This window comes from Anabrus simplex, chromosome 4, assembly GCF_040414725.1.
Source record: "Anabrus simplex isolate iqAnaSimp1 chromosome 4, ASM4041472v1, whole genome shotgun sequence".
NCBI lineage: Eukaryota > Metazoa > Arthropoda > Insecta > Orthoptera > Tettigoniidae > Anabrus > Anabrus simplex.
Window position 1 is genome coordinate 323,423,947 of NC_090268.1, and position 18,493 is coordinate 323,442,439.

The window sequence follows — 18,493 nt, forward strand, 5'->3', positions numbered from 1 at the left end:
TGACCTTCGATGTTAGGCCCCTTAAAACAACAAGCAGCAATAATTATTGATGAGACGACCATTTTCTTAAAGTCTGTGTTAAGCCTACTCAATACCAGTGATAACATTTAATATTCGTTGAAGAAACTGGGCCTTAGTTTTATGTTGATGTCAACGTAGCCATCTTCTCCCACCTTTCACCGGATTGTGTGGGTTACAAGGGCGATAAAACCATCCATGTTTATAACAGTCTAGCCACGGCTGTAGCTAATGCAACCCATGGCTCAGTGTGCCATATTTGACTTAATCTAATAGGAGGAAAACCACAAGTACCCCCCTTTACCGATCGATGTCACTCAACATAGGAACTAAAAATCTAATTAACACATTTGTCCTTGCACATTAATAACACATCAATCATCTGGAGATACAATGTTCGCTTTAGTAATCAATATCTGTAAGTATCAAGAGTTCCCCGTTAACTTAGTTCCTTTCTTCCTGGAATGTATTGAAGCTGTGTCAGTCCTGTAGCGTAGGGTAACGTGCCTGACTCATATCCGTAGGCTCCGGGTTAGATTCCCTGCCAGTTGAAGGGTTTCTTCCTGGATCTGAGGGGTGGTTCAAGGTCCGATCAACCTTCATTGTATTTAATTGAAGAGTTGTCTGACGGTGCGATGGCGGCCCAAGTCTAGAAACTCACGATTGACTTTCAATGGAATTTGTCGCGCTAACCTGGCCTCATCTCATAATCTACTGTTCTTCGGACTGAGAAGCGTTCGCTTAGTAGACCAAAGGCCCCGCGAGGAAGATACCGTCAGGAAATGGAGAGAAGTATCCTCATGTTTCCCGCATAAAGAACCAACCAGACACGGTTCACTTCACCACAGCATGATGCGACTTGACCAGTTTGATTTACTGAAGTGAAAAAGACAAAAATGGACGTATTCCTTTCTCCACCGACCGATTCAGTTTAGGTAAAAGTTCTCGAAATTTAAATCATCGTGTGCTGAATAAGACGAGCATATTTGCATTTTTACGTGACTGTTCATATCGTGATCTTAGACATAGGACTTCCAGTATTACGTAGAATCCGAACCAACAGGACGTCACTTTTCATTACAAAAATCCCACATGCTTAGACCAGGATTCGAACCACGGCCAGCGAAAATATCACTCGGCTATCATACCGCTATCGCATTGAACCTCCCAGGCAAGCCTGGTCAGAGAGGAAAGGGTAGAGAACAGGATAATACCTATACTTTAAAGTATAGCGTTGCATTACCAAACAAATTGAATTACAATGAATTCTCTTCTGATTTTATTTTTCTAACAACACCTAGTACGTGTCCCCTCCAAAATTTAGCCTTCCTTTTCTAACACCAACATAATTTGTTAGCAGCAGTCATTGCGTCCTGTGATGCATAAGCAGTAAGCAAGTTAGAACCAATAATTTGATCATCAATATCAGACAAGTGTTCAATTGTAGGAAGAGCAGCTCGAAATACACACACATAAATATTCATACATGCTTTGCCTTTGTCACGTAAGTTGTAAACACACAAGTTCATCCTCCAACCTAGTAATACACCAGATTCATCTGGCTTATATAACTCAAATGCATGAGTCTTTGCTGTACGAGAGCAAAGGCTGAGAAGACTCAGGATATGTAGCGAGAATGATTACTGGTGAGAAAAGATGGAAACAATGGCAGGTGGGTTGTTGGAATGAGGAGATAAAGAATGAATCAGTAACCACGGTGGGGTCATGAGAGGCGAATTAAAGAGATAGGTTGCCTAAGCTGACGATGATTAGACTCAGTTTTTAATTATCTAAAGAAAGTAATTAGGTAACAGATGTCGTTGCAAACAGAATATTCTGGAGGTGCTAGTTAATTCACAGAGGTTTCCAAACTAAAAGCTGAAAGGCGTACCATTCTATTATGAAGATTTTATTATTATTATTATTATTATTATTATTATTATTGTTATTATTATTATTATTATTATTATTATTATTATTATTATTATTATTATTATTATTATTATTATTATTATTATTATTATTATTATTGCAGCCAGTCCCTGCTATGAATGGTGTGAAAATGTTGCTCATAGGGTCAGTTGGTGCATGCATTTCAGTGGGCTTGGCAGACTGATCTGTAATTGCAATTCCTGGCTCGGTGAGGAAAGCAACGGGAAACTACCTCACTCCTCATTTCCCTAGTACGCCTTTTCAGTGATGCCTAGGCCATTTATGACAGCTGATGGTGGAGCTATTGAGGATCCAACCAGCCTTAGGTCTGTGGACTGAACATACATGCATACATTATTATTATTATTATTATTATTATTATTATTATTATTATTATTATTATTATTATTATTATTATTATTTGTCTTTCAGGCCTACTGAGGACCACGGGGATCGTATCTACTCTTCTGTATAATTGTTGCTTTCCTCTTCGTCCAATACTCCTTCATTTGCTGACTATGAGCCAGCTTTCTCTCCTCTGTCCACTTAGTTCCTGTAGTCGTCTTACTTGTAAAGGACGTTGGGAAAACTCCATGTCGGATGGCTTGACGGAACAGTAGTCAGTCATGAGTTTGTCCCAGTGGGATACCTAGTTGCTCCATATCCGACTTAACTGACGTGATCCATTTGTTCTTAGAAGCCTTGCCTCTTCCTGTTACTGTGAATATCCTATTGGTGAGTCTTTCAGAATCCAGGCGGGCCAAGTGTCCATAAAAGGTCAGGCGCCTTTTCCTTATACACGTGACGATGTACTCCTGGTGTTCATACAGTTCATCATTATGGCGGATTCTGTAAGTGCCTCCTTCCTCTCTGATTGGTCCTAATATTCTCCTCAGGATCTTCCTCTCTTTTAACTCCAGCTTTCTGTGTGGGCCCTTCCTGGCCATTACAAGGCACTCGGAAGCATACAGAACAGATTGTTTGACGACCGAGTTGTAGTGTCTGAGTTTGAGGATCTTGGAGAGGCACTTAGATGAACAGATACTACGACACGAGTGATAAGCCCTTTCAAACTTGGTACATCTGGCATCTATGACTAGGTTCTCGCTCTGATTCGCAGAGATCCATTCTCCCAAGTACTTAACTGCAGGTACTTTTCGTGTGGTAGCGTCTGTGAGCGTTATTGTAGAAGGGCCCTCCTTGATATTGGTCATAAATTCAGTCTTCTGGATGCTGATCTTCAGACCAGTCTTAACCGCTACACTATAAAGACTCTGTAAGTTGTACGTTGCCTCCTCTATATTATTATTATTATTATTATTATTATTATTATTATTATTATTATTATTATTATTATTATTATTATTATCTTACATCTTTATGACGGCCTGCGTTATAGGGTTAGCGAACCTGACTCTTACCAGGAGACTCCGGGTTCCATTTCTAGCCAGGTCAGGTCTATTTTGGCTTGGATCTGAGGCCTAGTTCGAGGTCCATTCAGCCTGCATGAGAATAACTTAGGAGCTGTAAGAGAGTGAGGTAGCTGTCCTAGTCTAGAAAGCAAGGAAAACGACCAGAGTATTCGTAATTTTGACCACTGTGCAGCGGTCGTTTGGTAGGCCAACATCATTTAACACGTTCACTGCGTATTAGCATAGCGTGACATACCCGCCAACCTTAGCGAAATATTTGTGTGAGACTCTTTAAAAGTTGTAATTATCGAAGTTTTGTACGTTCGTAGGACGAGTTCTATCGAACGCGTGGACTTATCCTACTCACTTGCCTGGTGCGTGACCCGCACGGTGGTTGAAACCGAGAAGTAATACTGGTCACCAGACGGATCACGCGCCAGGCGCGTTGGTAGATTACAGTGCATTATTTATCGCGGATAGCAAACAAATGCATAAAGAATGTTACAGAAATAAATATATTCATATTTACACTTCTTTATTACAGAATTTGACAAACAAAAAATGAAACACTGTGGCTATTTGGTGGGTCTCGTGATGTTGAAGGAAACACATCGTCCGCCATCTGAAAAACATATCAATAAAATGATAACATAATCATCTCGACGCAGTCAAAAATGATTACTGCACGTTCTTTCAAGTTACTTATAAATATGATGCAGGAATAAATGACAATTAGAAGTACTTTTGTGTTATACACATATATGATGCAATAAAAAATGGCACTTACAAGTTCAGTTCTTTTACTGAACATATTAGCGTAGTGGAATTTATTTCAAAACCGGAATCACTCGTAATTCCCTTGAAGTAATAATAAACAGGAAATGCAGTGTCTTACCTCGCATTAAAGTGGTCTTGCTGCTCAAAGATCCCATAAATGAATGACGACGTATGACAACAACTCTGGAGAGTAAATACGCAGGAAACGGAATACGCATGCGCAAATATGGCTACGGATGAATCTGCTAGTAGACTGGACTTACACGATGTGCGGGATGATAATCAGAGCCTTTCTTACCATGCGGAAAACCTGTAATTTAGCAATCGTCCCATGACGCGCTAGGCGCGTGCTCCGCACGTTCATATAAAGTAGCGTCACGCGCCCAGCGCGTGATCCGCAACGAAAGTGTTAAAGTTTTTACATCAGGGGGTGGGTAGGTATATCGTTTTGCCCAACTGAGGAGCTGGATTGAACTAACTCAGCTGATATGTTGGCTTTCTTCTTTTCCTCTACATTCGCACTGTTTTTTTTTTTCAGTATTGTTAATCCTAATTTTGGTTATTGTCCACTAGTGTTATGAATGCATTTGTTATTATTATAATTATTAAATCAATTAGAGGTCCAACTCCATGGCTGAATGGTCAGCGATGAGGCCTTCGATTCAGAGGGTCCCGGGTTCGATTCCCGGCCGGATTGGAGATTTTAATCGCGTCTGATTAATTTCTTCTGACTTGGGGACTGGGTGTTTGTGTTGGTCCCAACACATTCCTCTTCATATTCATACAACATACCACACTACCAACCACTACAGAAACTCGCAATAGTGGTTACGTCTCTCCATATAGGCCCCCCTGCGGGTGGGGGCGGTAGAATAACACCCACGGTATCCCCTGCCTGTCGTAAGAGGCGACTAAAAGGGGCCCCAGGTACTCTGAACTTTGGAGCGTGGATTGGCGACCACGGGGCCCTCAGCTGAGTCCTGGCATTGCTTCCACTTACTTGTGCCAGGCTCCTCACTTTCATCTATCCTATCCGACCTCCCTTGGTCAACTCTTGTTCTTTTAGGACCCCGACGCTATTAGGTTTGCGAGGGCTTGGTAGTCTTTCATTTTCACGCCCTTCGTGGCCCTTGTCTTCCTTTGGCCGATAGCTTCATTTTTCGAAGTGTCGGATCCCTTCCATTTTTTCTCTCTGATTAGTGTTATATAGAGGATGGTTGCCTAGTTGTACTTCATCTTAAAACAATAATCACCACCACCACCTCTCCATATAGGGTTGGCGTCAGGAAGGGCATCCGGCCGTAAAGGAGGGCCTAATCCACATGTGCTACACTGTTCGCACCTGCGACCCCACACGCGTGGGAAAATCGTTATAAAATCAAGGAGAAAATGTAAACAATTAGGAAAGAAGTTAGCAGCATAGGTGAGCAGATAAAGGCGTCGTCCGTTCCCTTGAGAAGAAATCGGTTCGATTTCCCGTCAGGAAGTGAGACATTTTGAAACGAGTCTTCCACTTCTCGAAAGGCCTCGAGGTTCACTCAGCCTTCCTCAGAAATGAGTAGCAGGTTTATTCATGGGGTAAGTGGTGGTGGTGATCATTGTTTTAAGAGGAAGTACAACTAGGCAACCATCCTCTATATAACACTAATCAGAGGGAAGAAATGGAAGGGATCCGACACTTCGAAAAATGAAAATATCGGTCAAAGAAAGACAAGGGCCACGAAGGGCGTGAAAATGAAAGACTCCCTAGCCCTCGCAAACCTAATAGCGTCGGGGTCGGAAAAGAACAAGAGTAGACCAAGAGAGGTCGGATAGGATAGATGAAAGTGAGGAGCCATGCACAAGTAAGTGGAAGCAATGCCAGGACTCAGCTGAGGGCCTCGTGGTCGCCAACCCACGCTCCAAGGTTCAGAGCCCCTGAGGCCCCTTTTAGTCGCCTCTTACGACAGACAGGGGATACCGTGGGTGTTATTCTACTGCCCCTACCCACAGGGGGGATTCATGGGGTAAATGTCGCTAACTGCTTTTTCGCACTTAGAGCCGAGTTTGTCGATTGTAGACCAAGAGTCTCTCCTGAAAGGAATATCTCGTTACCAGATTTTTCGACTTTCTAACGGAGAATCGAGTCCTCTACTTCGGCGTGAACCGAGCAAGTCTTTGTCGTGTCGGATAGGTAGCCTTTCATAAACATTTTTCATATGTTCATAATAATGTATGGTATGGAACTATACGAAGCCACAAATCTAGTTACAAATAGACGATTTATTTGCTTCACATAGACTTGCAGACTGAATTGTGGTCAATATCGATGTCGGTGAAAAAATTAACTTTCTTTGTGGATCAATGGTAGACTATTGGTGTCTGGTTCCGAAGATAGCGGGTTGAAACTCGGCAGAGGTAGTCTGATTTTTGAATGGGAGACAAGAGTTTATTCCCAAACCGACGTACGGTGTTAGGATGTAAAAGATCTCTGGTGATATATTTTGTGTTTACGTAGCAAAATTAATACTCAGACCTAGATCACGTTCGAATCCCACTGTCGCCCGCCCTGAAGATAGTTTTCCTTGGTTTCCCATTTTCACACCAGGCAAATGCTGGGCCTGTAGCTTATTTAAGGCCAGGACCGCTTCCTTACAACTCTCTGAATTCTGGTAGAGGAAAATGGAAATTCAAAATTGTTACGCAGGCAGCCTAAATGGCGTAAAATTAAAGTGCCTGCAGACAATACCTGACACCATAAATTATTATTATTATTATTAATATTAATATTATTATTATTATTATTATTAAGTGCCATGGCGTCTCAATAGACGCCCACAATCCTATCATATTCGTTTCCAACAGAGTTTGTAAGATAGTAGCCTAATATTTTCAAGATTTATTAAGAAATAGAAAGGTGGTGAATTGAGTACAGATATCTAGTTGGATAAACAAATTTTGACCGGGCGAGTTGGCCGTGCGGTTAAAGGAGCGCGGCTGTGAGCTTGCATCCGGGAGATAGTGGGTTCGAATCCCACTGTCGGCAGCTCTAAAGATGGTTTTTCGTGGTTTCCCATTTTCACCCCAGACAAATGCTGGGCCTGTAGCTTCATTAAGGCCAGGGCTGCTTCCTTCCAACTCCTAGGCCTTTCCTATCCCATCGTCGCCATAAGACCTGTCTCAGTGCGACGTAAAGCCACTAGCAAAAAAAGAAAACCTGACCACATTTGGCCAGCTTTTTCTTGTTACCCGCGGTAGCTAATTACTATAACGGCGTTGACAATAATGACGACGATGATGATGATGATGATGATGATGATAATGATGATGATGTTCAGAGTAGTAGTTTCCTGATGACGTGATATGTTCGCTTCTCATTCATCCCTCAACCTGGTCTCTCCTCTTCTGAGCGGCTGCGCCACTCGTCTGCTACACCACTTCATTCTGCGCTCATGTTTTCTAAACTAAGAACGTAAATGTGGGTGCTGTATAGAGTGAACGTCAAGCAGGCTTAGCTTTTTATTACTAGGAAGGGTTGTGAGTTTGTTTCTTCTGCATGGCTGTTGCTGACATGTGTCGGATATGAATGTCAGCCGTGATGGTGGCCACGCCAGGCGCTCTTCAAACAAACACCAGAACGGTGCCAACAATAGCAACTAGTCATCGGTTCGAACCCTGACTATCACGGTGTAAGGTGATTAATTTGTTTAATAAAATAATTTATTGTGTTTAGACACCGCAGAAGTAGAGTCTGCTGGCCTAACGAGATTCAGAATGAAGAAATGAATCTGTGCAGGTAACTACAAGGGTCAAATTTCTGCTGGGATATCCGAAATAAAAGGTTTAAGTCCAGGAGCCAATGTTATTGCTTTCATAACTCCATCCTGGGGTGACGTGTTTTTGTAAGTGGTGGTGGTGGTGATATTGTTTTAAGAGGAAGTACAACTAGGCAACATCCTCTATATAACACTAATCAGAGAGAAAAAATGGAAGGGTATGACACTTCGAAAAATGGTTTCGGCTAAAGGAAGACAAAGGTCACGAAGGGCATGAAAATGAAAGACTCTCTAGGCCTCCATACGTAATATCGCAGTGGTCTGATATGAACAAGAGTTGACCAAGTGAGGTCAGATAGGATAGATGAAAGTGAGGAGCCTGGCACAAGTAAGTGGAAGCAGTGCCATGATTCAGCTGAGGGCCCGTCGTCACCAACCTGCGCTCCCAAGTTCAGAGCCCCGGGGGGATGTGTTTGGTAACTTCAGGGTAAATCTATAGAAAATGTTGGACATTGATCTTCATAGTTTGTATGTATTACCAATCAAGGACATAGATCTGTCCTTCTATTTTTCTTTTAACGCACGTAAGTTAGTAAGTAATATGTCTGACTCCTTGGCTGAATGGTCACCATTGAGGTCTTTGGTTCAGAAGGTCACTGGTTCGACTCCCGGCCTGGCCGGGTATTTAATCGCATTGATTAATTCTTCTGGCCTGGGGACTGGATAATTGTGTTTCTCTTCTCTTCGTATCCAGAAAACACACCACACTTCCAAGAACCAAAGAAACACGCAATAGTGGTTACATCCCTTTGCATAGGGTTGGCGTCAGGGAGGGAATCCGACCGTAAAACAGAGCCAATACACATGTGCGACGCAGTCGTAGCCACGACCCCACAGGTGTGGGAAAAGCGGTAGAATAATAATAACAATACGTTGGTAGATCATATGTGATTTAAATTGTACTCTTATGCCATTCAAACCAATAACAATGATTGCAGGAATGAGAGCCAGCCTAAAAGAAATGATCATGTCAGAATTTAATACGAAAGGAATGTTATCAGAATATTGTGAAATTAGCCGAAAGATGACAATTAAAAAATATCAAAAATAGAGAATGGGTGTGGTGGTTAATACAAAAGTACACGTCAAAAAGAGAAAAATGATGAGAATCTTTGTTTACATTGAGGAATAATAATAACAATAATAATTTCTCTTGGCTATTCCTAGCCTGGTGGAGACCATGTAAGACAGACCCTCCAACGAGGGTAGGCGGCATCTGCCATAGGCCTATACCGGAACTGCGTGTTTTTGTAGCGGTGGTTGGAAGCGTGATATGTTGTGTGAATATGAAGAGGAATATAGTGAGACAAACACAAACATCCCGCTCCCAGTCCATGGGATATAACAATTTAAGGTTAAAATCACGGACCAGGGTGGGAATCGAACCCGGGGCCCTATGATCAAAAGGCGACTGCGCTGACCATTCGGCCAAGGGGCCGGACAGGAGTAATAATGAAAGAGCCTCATAAGAGGAGTCCGTAGGGAGTCAGAATCATTTACAGTCAGGAGTAGTTCTTCTTCTAGGTCCTTTTCCTAATTCATTGAGATAGGTGTTTCTTGTAGAATTGGTCCAGTTTTACAGATGGTTTCCCTTCCTGATACCTACGCAGTGTCGAGAGATATATTGAATATTACGCGTTGGTGTTGTGTGTAGACGAAGATATGTGTATCAAGATGAACACCTACACAGAACTTGAGCCAGAGGAGTTAAGGAATTAAAATCCCGAGATTGGTCTGGAATCGATCCCAGAGCCCCCTTAACCGAAGGAAAGTAGGCTGACCATTCAGTCAAGGAGCTGGACACTTACAATCAAATATCTTCGTAGAGAATGTATAAATTTAAGGAGAGAAATTATTCCACACAATTGACGAACTATTATACAAAGAGTGAATCACATTGGGAAAGACAACAAAATTATGTAATAAAAATATGTGACAGTGGAAAATACGTTTTAATATGACCGATGAATTGATATGATACCTTTTTGTCCTAGAATCTGTGGCACAGATTAACACGTATTAGCTTAAAAATTTGATTACGTGTAAAATGAATATTAAAACATTACTGAAATCCAATTTCAATGTAGTGGTAAACACATATAAATTATTTTTATTAGGATTATTATAAAATACGAGTACATGTACAAAAACACTCCGGGATACAATAAAATAATTTTGTCTCCTCCGTTTCTTATGATCCGAAGGTATGGAATGGAGGTATTCTAGTTTATGCAAAAAAAAAAAAAGAATGTTAACATATTATGTACTTTCAGCATTCACCGGGGGTAAGAGAGTTGGAATTCTAAAAATTGGCAAGCAGTGACCTGGATGTTAGGTCCCTTAAAGCTGGTGACTATGATTGCCTATAGATGGACGTCGACAAATTTGTGATTTTGACATTATGGTAAACGGGGTGAACATTCAGGTTGTAAGATTTACCAGTAAAAAGTGGAAGTGGTGTCTTTCACTTTCCCGCCCTCCGTGGCCGATACGTTCAATTTTCGAAGTGTCGAATATCTTATTAGTATTACGAGAGCCTGGTTGCCTAGTTGTACTTCCTCTGTTTTGGTCAACGAATAGGCCAAGTTTGATTGAAGAGCTATTATAGAGTCCCTAATGGATATTTTTTCGGCCCTTCAAATGCCTGACTTCCTACATGATATTCGTGTTTAAAGGCCCAACACTTCTTCACTGATCAACAGAGGGAAAGCTGTAATGGGCAGAGCTATCATTCAAAGAAACGAGAGCAATGCATTGTGCCAGTCAGTATATCTGATACGTGGTTGTGTGTCTCCTCGAAGTTTACATCAAAGGAAAAGTTAACGCCTCTTGTGGGCTGAAGTGTGTTTGTTGCTCCTGATATTCATCCACGAAGCTTTAATCGTTCCTGGAACCTGCAACTGACACAGAAGTGCACTATATTCAGGCCTGGATCGGGTTGGTGTTTTACCCCACTCATAATCCAATTGGGACCGTGAGTGACTCACGTATCTCCCACAGATAGAGATGTATATTTTCTTCGTCATCCTCATTTCATAATCGAGTTGGTTAACACACACTGCATGGCAATACTGGGGCGGTGGTGGTGGTGATTATTGTTTTGAGAGGAAGTACAACTAGGCAACCATCCTCTATATAACACTAATCAGAGAGAAAAATGGAAGGGATCCGACACTTCGAAAAATGAAGATATCCGCCAAAGGAAGACTAGGGCCACGAAGAGCGTGAAAATGAAAGACTCCAGCCCTCGCAAACCTAATAGCGTCGAGGTCGGAAAAGAACAAGAGTTGACCAAGGAAGATCGGATAGGATAGATGAAAGTGAGAAGCCTGGCACAAGTAAGTGGAAGCAATGTCAGCACTCAGCTAAGGGCCCCGTGGTCACCAACCCACGCTCCAAAGTTCGGAGCCCCTGGGTCCCCTTTTAGTCGCATCTTACGACAAGCAGGGGATACCGTGGGTGTTATTCTACCGCCCCCACCCACAGGGGGGCAATACTGGGGAGCTGCAACATTAGGAAACCCTCAGTTCCATTCCTGGGACGTAAGAAAATCACCCGATGAGTATTTTTTTTCATTTACTTATATATATTTATATTAACAAAAGCTTCTTTAGCTTATGCTAGTTTTCTGGGTCTGAAAACACCCAGGGTGAAAATCTCACCCCCGGATCGAATGGGATTCCAAAATCAGCCGTTCCGGGTGGAGAGCCAGTTCTAAGCTACTGAGCAAATAACGCCCGCATTTATTTAAATAATTTGGTGATTATATCCATGCCAAGTTATTTCAGCCCAAATACAATGGGCAGTAGAGAACTGTTTGATAATAATAATAATAATAATAATAATAATAATAATAATAATAATAATAATAATAATAATAATAATAATAATAATAATAATAATAATAATAATAATAATAATCATAATAATAATAATGCGATTCTGTTTATTGTATATTTTAAGTAATGTTAGAATGCCAAAATTTGCCTTAAATTGGGTTTCTATTCTTTGAGTACTAGCAAATATTCCGACACGGATCTCTCACATTTAAGTAGTCTTAAATGCTGACCGATTATGACGGGATTTGATCTCACAACCTTGAGCGATGGAGGATTAAACAATCGTGCCGCGCACCCGGTCATTTATGTCAAATAAAAACAGAATTGATTGAGTTTGTAATAAGAATAAACATATTTTCAATTATTTTTTACGATTAAAATGTATCAGCTCACAATGAGAAAAGAAAATATAGAGATAGTGGGGCTAAAGAAATAACAAAAAAGAAACGAACCTTTACCCTCCACTCCTCCACGGGTATTTGTGGCTTGTAGTGATATGGCTTTCCTTTTCTTTGTTTGCTTCGAAAGGCATTAACATATTTTTTTTGCTAGTGGCTTTACGTCGCACCGACACAGGTAGGTCTTATAGCGACGATCATTAACATGTTACAAACCACCCTTCAGTATAATAATGGAAGCCAGATCAGTCAGTCCCCACTAAACTGCATTTAGAGCAGTCGTCCAGGTGGCAATTGCCTCTCACTTGTTTACCTAGTATTTTCTTAAGTAATTTTAAAGAATTTGGAAATTTAGAGAACTTCTCCCTTGCTAAATTACTCCAGGCCATAACTCCTTTTCCTATAAACGAATATTTGCCCAACTTTGCCCTCTTGAATTCCCCTTTATCTTCATATTATGATCATTCCTATTTTAGAAAGCTCCACTCAGACTTATTCGTCTCCTTTGTCCTAAGCTTTCCCAGCCCAAGGTTTGCAACATTTTAATAACACTACTCTCTTCTCGGAAATCAGCCAGAAAAAATCGAGCTGCTTTTCTTTGGATTTTTTCCAGTTCTTCAATCGATTGATCCTAGTGAGAGTCTCATACACTGAAACCATACTCTAATTATGGTCCTACCAGAGACTTTTACGCCCTCATCTTTACATCCCTAGGTATAACCCCTAAATACCTTCATAACCATATGCAAAGATCTGTAACCTTTATTTACAATCCCGTTTACGTGATTATCCAGTGAAGATCTTTTCTTATATTAAAACCAAAGTCTTACAGTGTTCCCTATGAGGATATTTCACCCCATTAACGCAATAATTAAAACTAAGAGGACTTTTCCTCTTGGTGAAATTTACAACCTGACTTTTCGCCCCGCTTATCGTCATACCATAGTCTGCTGTCCATCTCACAACATTGTCGGGGTCTTTCTGCAGTCGCTCACATCTTTTAAATTTATTACTTCATATAACATTATACGCAAAATACTTTATCTCTGATTCCAGTTCTTCACTGATAGCATTTATATATAATAAGAAAAGATAAAGCTCTAATATACTACCTTGAGGATTCTCCTCTTAATGAACACAGGATCAGATAACACTTAACCTCCTTTAATAATGTTATTTTCTAGAAATATAGCAACCCATTCAGTCACTCTTTTGTGTAGTCCAATCTGCCCTATAAAACGCCTTAGATATGACAATCGCGATACAGTCTATTTGAACTCCTGACTCTGAAATATGTGCTACATATTGCGTCGTTGCGCCTCGAAGTACCGTTCTGTGGCAATGCTGAGGGGAGAAATACTGTCCCGTAGCACGTGAATCATTTAGGACGAAAATTCGTTGTAGCGTTCATGCAATACTGAACCTTAGATCAGAACTTTTCTGGTCAGAGTGCCAAGTTGAATTATTATAGCGGCTTTTCTAGGTGCAGCGACGATTGCTGGAATCCTACTACATGAGCTCCAGTGGAATAACGTGTCCTAAACCCGAACTGCCTTCTATCAAACCAGTTAGTAATTTCGCAAATTTCTCTAATATAATCAGAATGAATGCTTTCCCAAAGATTACGTGCAACACATGTAAGATGATTGTTTTTACCCTCTCCTTTATAACAGGGCCTACCCCATTCATTCGGTACTGCTCCTTCATGCAAACAGTAATCAAATAAGTACTTCAATTATAGTACTGTATCCCAAAATATTGCCTTTAGTATATCCCCAGAAATCGTATTAATCCCAGCAGCTTTTCTAGTTTTCAACTTTTGTATCCTATTGTAAATGTCCTTGCTATCGCAGGTAAATTTTAATACTTCGTTAGTATTAGTCACCTTCTCTACCTAGATATTATCTTGTAATGATCATTACAAAGTCTAGCGATGTATAAATATAGACATAAAACTTAAAATGAGACATTTCCAGGTAAGTTACACAGAAATTTAAACTTTTGTATGAGAAGACCTGATATAGCGAATAATTCTGGAAGGAAATAGAGGCATTTGAAACTGGGACTCCAAGCAAATCCGCATAAGTACAGAAGCGTAGGCATGTTTTAACTCAGTCTTTCCTAGCGTTGATCTGCTCAGTCAGGTAGTATTTGAAGGTGCTCAAATACGTCAGCCTCGTGTCGGTAGTTTAAAGGAACGTAAAAGAAATCCTGCAGGATTAAATTCCGGCATCTCGTCTCTAAAAACAGTAAAAGTAGTTAGTGGGACGTAAAGCCAATAAAAATTTTATTAATCAGTTCTTTGATGCTTATCTGGCTATCTATAGAGATGGTCCGAATTACTTTGTATACACACCAAGTGATATACCGGCCTGCTCAATCAACCTCGTCAGGTATTCTTATTATTATTGTTATTATTATTATTATTATTATTATTATTATTATTATTATTATGTCATGGCTTTCATGTCCTTTCCTGGCCTTTATGTCAGCACTGTTTTGGATTAAGCCTAGATTTATGGTCAGATGCTCTTCCTGATAAAATCCTTGTGGAGGGATGTGTTCAGTATTTAGCTTTTCTGTGTTGACGTATAGTAGTTCTGTGATGTAGTTCTGTATGTAAATGTGTTTTACAACGTTCACAAACATGTAGTTCCATGGCTAGGCGAATTAATTAAATGCAGTTAAAATCCCCGACCAGGCAGGAAATAGAAGCCGGAGCTCCATGAACGGAAGACCACTTCGGTGACCATTCAGGCAAGGAGACGAACGGAAGTGGTTCGAAGTTAAAATTCTGAAATATTCCAACTGGAAATTAAGAGGGACTGTTTTCCACCTAGCCTGCCCTAAAACTTTGATCACCAATGATATTTAACCTCTATCATAAAAACATTTATTTAGAGTGTTGGACTGTATGAGTCGGAAAGCTGGACTCTCATGGACATGGATAAGAAGAAAATCACCCGGCTGAGTGGCTCAGACTGTTGAGGCGCTGGCCTTCTGACCCCAACTTGGGCTTAATTTGGTGGTAACTGAAGGTCAGATACGTCAGCTTCTTGTAGGTAGATTTACCAGCAATTAAAAGATATCTTGCGGGACTAAATTCTGGCACCTCGGCGTCTCCGAAAACCGTAAAAGTAGTTAGTGGGACGTAAATTCATTATTAATAAAAAGGAAGTCCAGGCCTTTGAATTGTGGTGCTGGCACCACATTATGAATAACAATGAGGAAGTGCTGACAAGCTTGAATGAAAAATACCAGATCAAAAAATTATTAGAAAGTTGAACGAATAGATTCATAGGTCACCTGTTAAGACATTCAGACTAGTGCACCAATCTGATGGAGGAGGGGAAGATGGATGACAAAAGGGGAAGAAGAAATCCAAGATAGGATTTTATGATGGACGTCAAGAATGGACGACCTTACACAACATTAAAGAAGATAGCACTGGAGTGAATACCTCTATCGTGAGGATGACAATGCTGCCCACCAACAACGTAAGGTTGAGGAGATAAAGATGGAAACTCGATCACACTGAAATGATTTGAAGTCTTAAATGAGGAGTCGAAAATGGCTCTTTCCAATTTATTTTTCTTTGTAAAATATTCTTTCCTCTTTAATCTGATGGCGAGAAATAATTATCTTAACCACGTCAAAATATATCGGTATGTTTGTAAATATCCATATTTCTTCACGTTCCACGTTTCACTCTGTCACATGTTTGTAGTTAAATTGATGCAACTTGAATTTTGTTTACAAGTGACTTTCATCATAATTCCGAAAGATATCTGCTTGGAATATTCCGTAGTCTAGTGTATTTTATTTTTAAAACAACGCTATTAACTCTTTGCTTTGATACCAGTAATTTAAAAATAAATAGTTGTGAAGAAATAAGTTCTTCTCCTTGGCTAAATGATCGTACTGATCTTCGGTCCAGAGGCCCCGGGTTCGACTCCTGGCCGGACCAAGGAATGTAATTGTGTTTGGTTAATTCATCTAGTTCGGGGACTGGGTGTTGTGTTCGTCTCAACACTATTCTTCATATACATAAACGCATCACATCACTAATCACCACAGAAATACACCAACCGCATAGGGTTGTCGGCAGGAAGAGCAGCCTGCCGTAAAAGTAGGCTGAATTCACATTACGATTGGGAAGAAGAATTGTGAATAAATACAAAATTATATGAAAGAAAGTGCTTAAAAAAATCTGAATGAGAATCCTGGGAAGTCCTACTTTGAATTATTTCACCAGTATAATCATGTCGATATTTAATAATTTATGGTATTTATAATGTAGACTCCACATATCTGTAAAAAAAAAATATATACTTATTCCTGACACATTTCCGAATCTATTGAGGTCCGTACGTGATGTGGGTTAGGTCCAGTTTTACGGCCGCATGCTCTTCATGACGGCAATCCTATGTGGAGGGATGCACTTTCTACTGCATGTCTCACTGGTGATTGGTAATGGTGATTTGTATGCAAATGAAGATGTGTATTAAGGCGAACACGAAACCCAGTTCCCGAGCCGGAGGGATTAACTATACACAGTTAAAATTCTCGACCTGCCCTGGATTCAAACCCAGTGCCCTCTGAACTGAAGACCTATACGCAAGCAATTTAGCCAAGAAATCGGATGAGAAAATAATTAATTTTTTTCACAGATAATGATTGTTCATTTTTCAAGAAATCTGAACATTATTTCATGAATGGTAATAAAATTATGTTAAGCAGGCTCAATTTCATTTAATGACCATTTATACGGAGTTAATGAGCTGTCCAGATGCTTGGCTGGTCTGTGGTTCAGAGTAGTCCGGGTTCGATTCCCAGCCGGCCCGAGGATTTTAACTGCGTATGATTTGGGGACTAGGTGTTTGTGTGATTTTCTTAATACACTTCTCTTAATATATGTACATTTATCATACTACCACCACCATAGAAAATAAAAGTAAATATTCTTCCACGTAGCGTTGGTGTCAGGATGGGCATCCGACCGTAAAAATGGGTCTATTCCATATCAAATGCTAACCCCAATACATTGAGAAAAAGGAGAGGTAGAATACGAAAACTGTAGCTGTAAGAAATAGCTTTTTTTAAAATTAAGCTAGCAAAATATTTGCCTTCCTATTTAAGACAACATTGATAACATTATCTTGCACGGTCTCATTTTTAAAGGTTCTAGTTCATGTGAAGTCTTCAGTACATTTGATGTTCATTTCAGGGCGTCAGGAAGTCAGCTAGTGATGGACCCGATGGTGATCTGCAAGAAGACACGCCGTCTGAAGGGTCGACTGGCTGAGATTTGCAAGAAGGAGCCGACAGTACTGAAAGAGATAACCAAGGGCATGTCACTCGGCACTAAAGAGTGCCAGCACCAGTTCCGCAATCGTCGATGGAACTGCACTACCACTCGCCGTAGTCTTCGGAAGATTCTCATGAAAGGTTAGACTATAAGTTACACAATTTTTCTTCATGAACATAACATTTACGTAAAAGGTTTAATGTGTGTTTCGTATGTAAATTAAAGATTCACATGCCAACGTTCTGTCCTGCGAATTGTCCTTATCCACTACATTACTTTTTTATCGATTATAAATGAACCAGTAGCCTACTAGAAGAGGTATGGTTGTGATGTGGTGGTGGTGGTGATTATTGTTTTAAGAGGAAGTACAAGTTGGCAACCATCCTCAGGTATGGTGTGAATAAACAGTAGAACTTTGTTACAGAGTCTCGGTGTCATCAACATTTCGTCAACAGTGGTACTAACATGTTCCTTATAAGGAAAGTGTTTTTAAGCCTAGCTTAATGCAATAAGCATATGACGTCATTTTAACCCTTTGTTTGTATTAGGATTTTCTAAGAACCAAATCATTTTAGGATTTCTATATTGTAATTTGAACATTCGTAAGTCAGGGATGGGGATTCTCATTCAGACAAGTATTTTACACACTCCTTCGAAAATTGCTGCAGGGAAATTCCTTCCTCCCCTTTTCCACCCCCTCTCCCTCTCTCTCATTTTTATGAAATGAACTCATTTTATGTTATTTTATGTGTCACTTTAATATCAGCCTTAAAATGAATATCGTCACTTCACCGGTAGAAGGTTGTAATCCACAAAGCTCTTCCTATCGATTATTCTCCTTAAGACTGGTCACGCCCCCCAGCCACATATGGATATGCGGCCCATCAGAACAATGTCCGTTGTGTTCGTTTTCCTATGCTGGTGAGTAACCGAAAATGAACCTAACATGCATTATACAATAGGAGTGCGTAAATACGTAATGCAAGCATACATT

The 18,493-nt window shown here is 40.3% G+C and overlaps 1 protein-coding gene across 1 annotated transcript in view; it reads left to right on the forward strand.

Moving 5' to 3' along the window:
• LOC136871945 (protein Wnt-6) overlaps positions 1 to 18,493 on the forward strand; it is a 407,098-nt gene that overhangs the window by 297,239 nt on the left and 91,366 nt on the right. Inside the window, exon 2 of the mRNA XM_067145691.2 lies at positions 17,419 to 17,639. Coding sequence (XP_067001792.1) covers positions 17,419 to 17,639 — 221 coding nt within the window. The remainder of the gene's footprint in view (positions 1 to 17,418; positions 17,640 to 18,493) is intronic.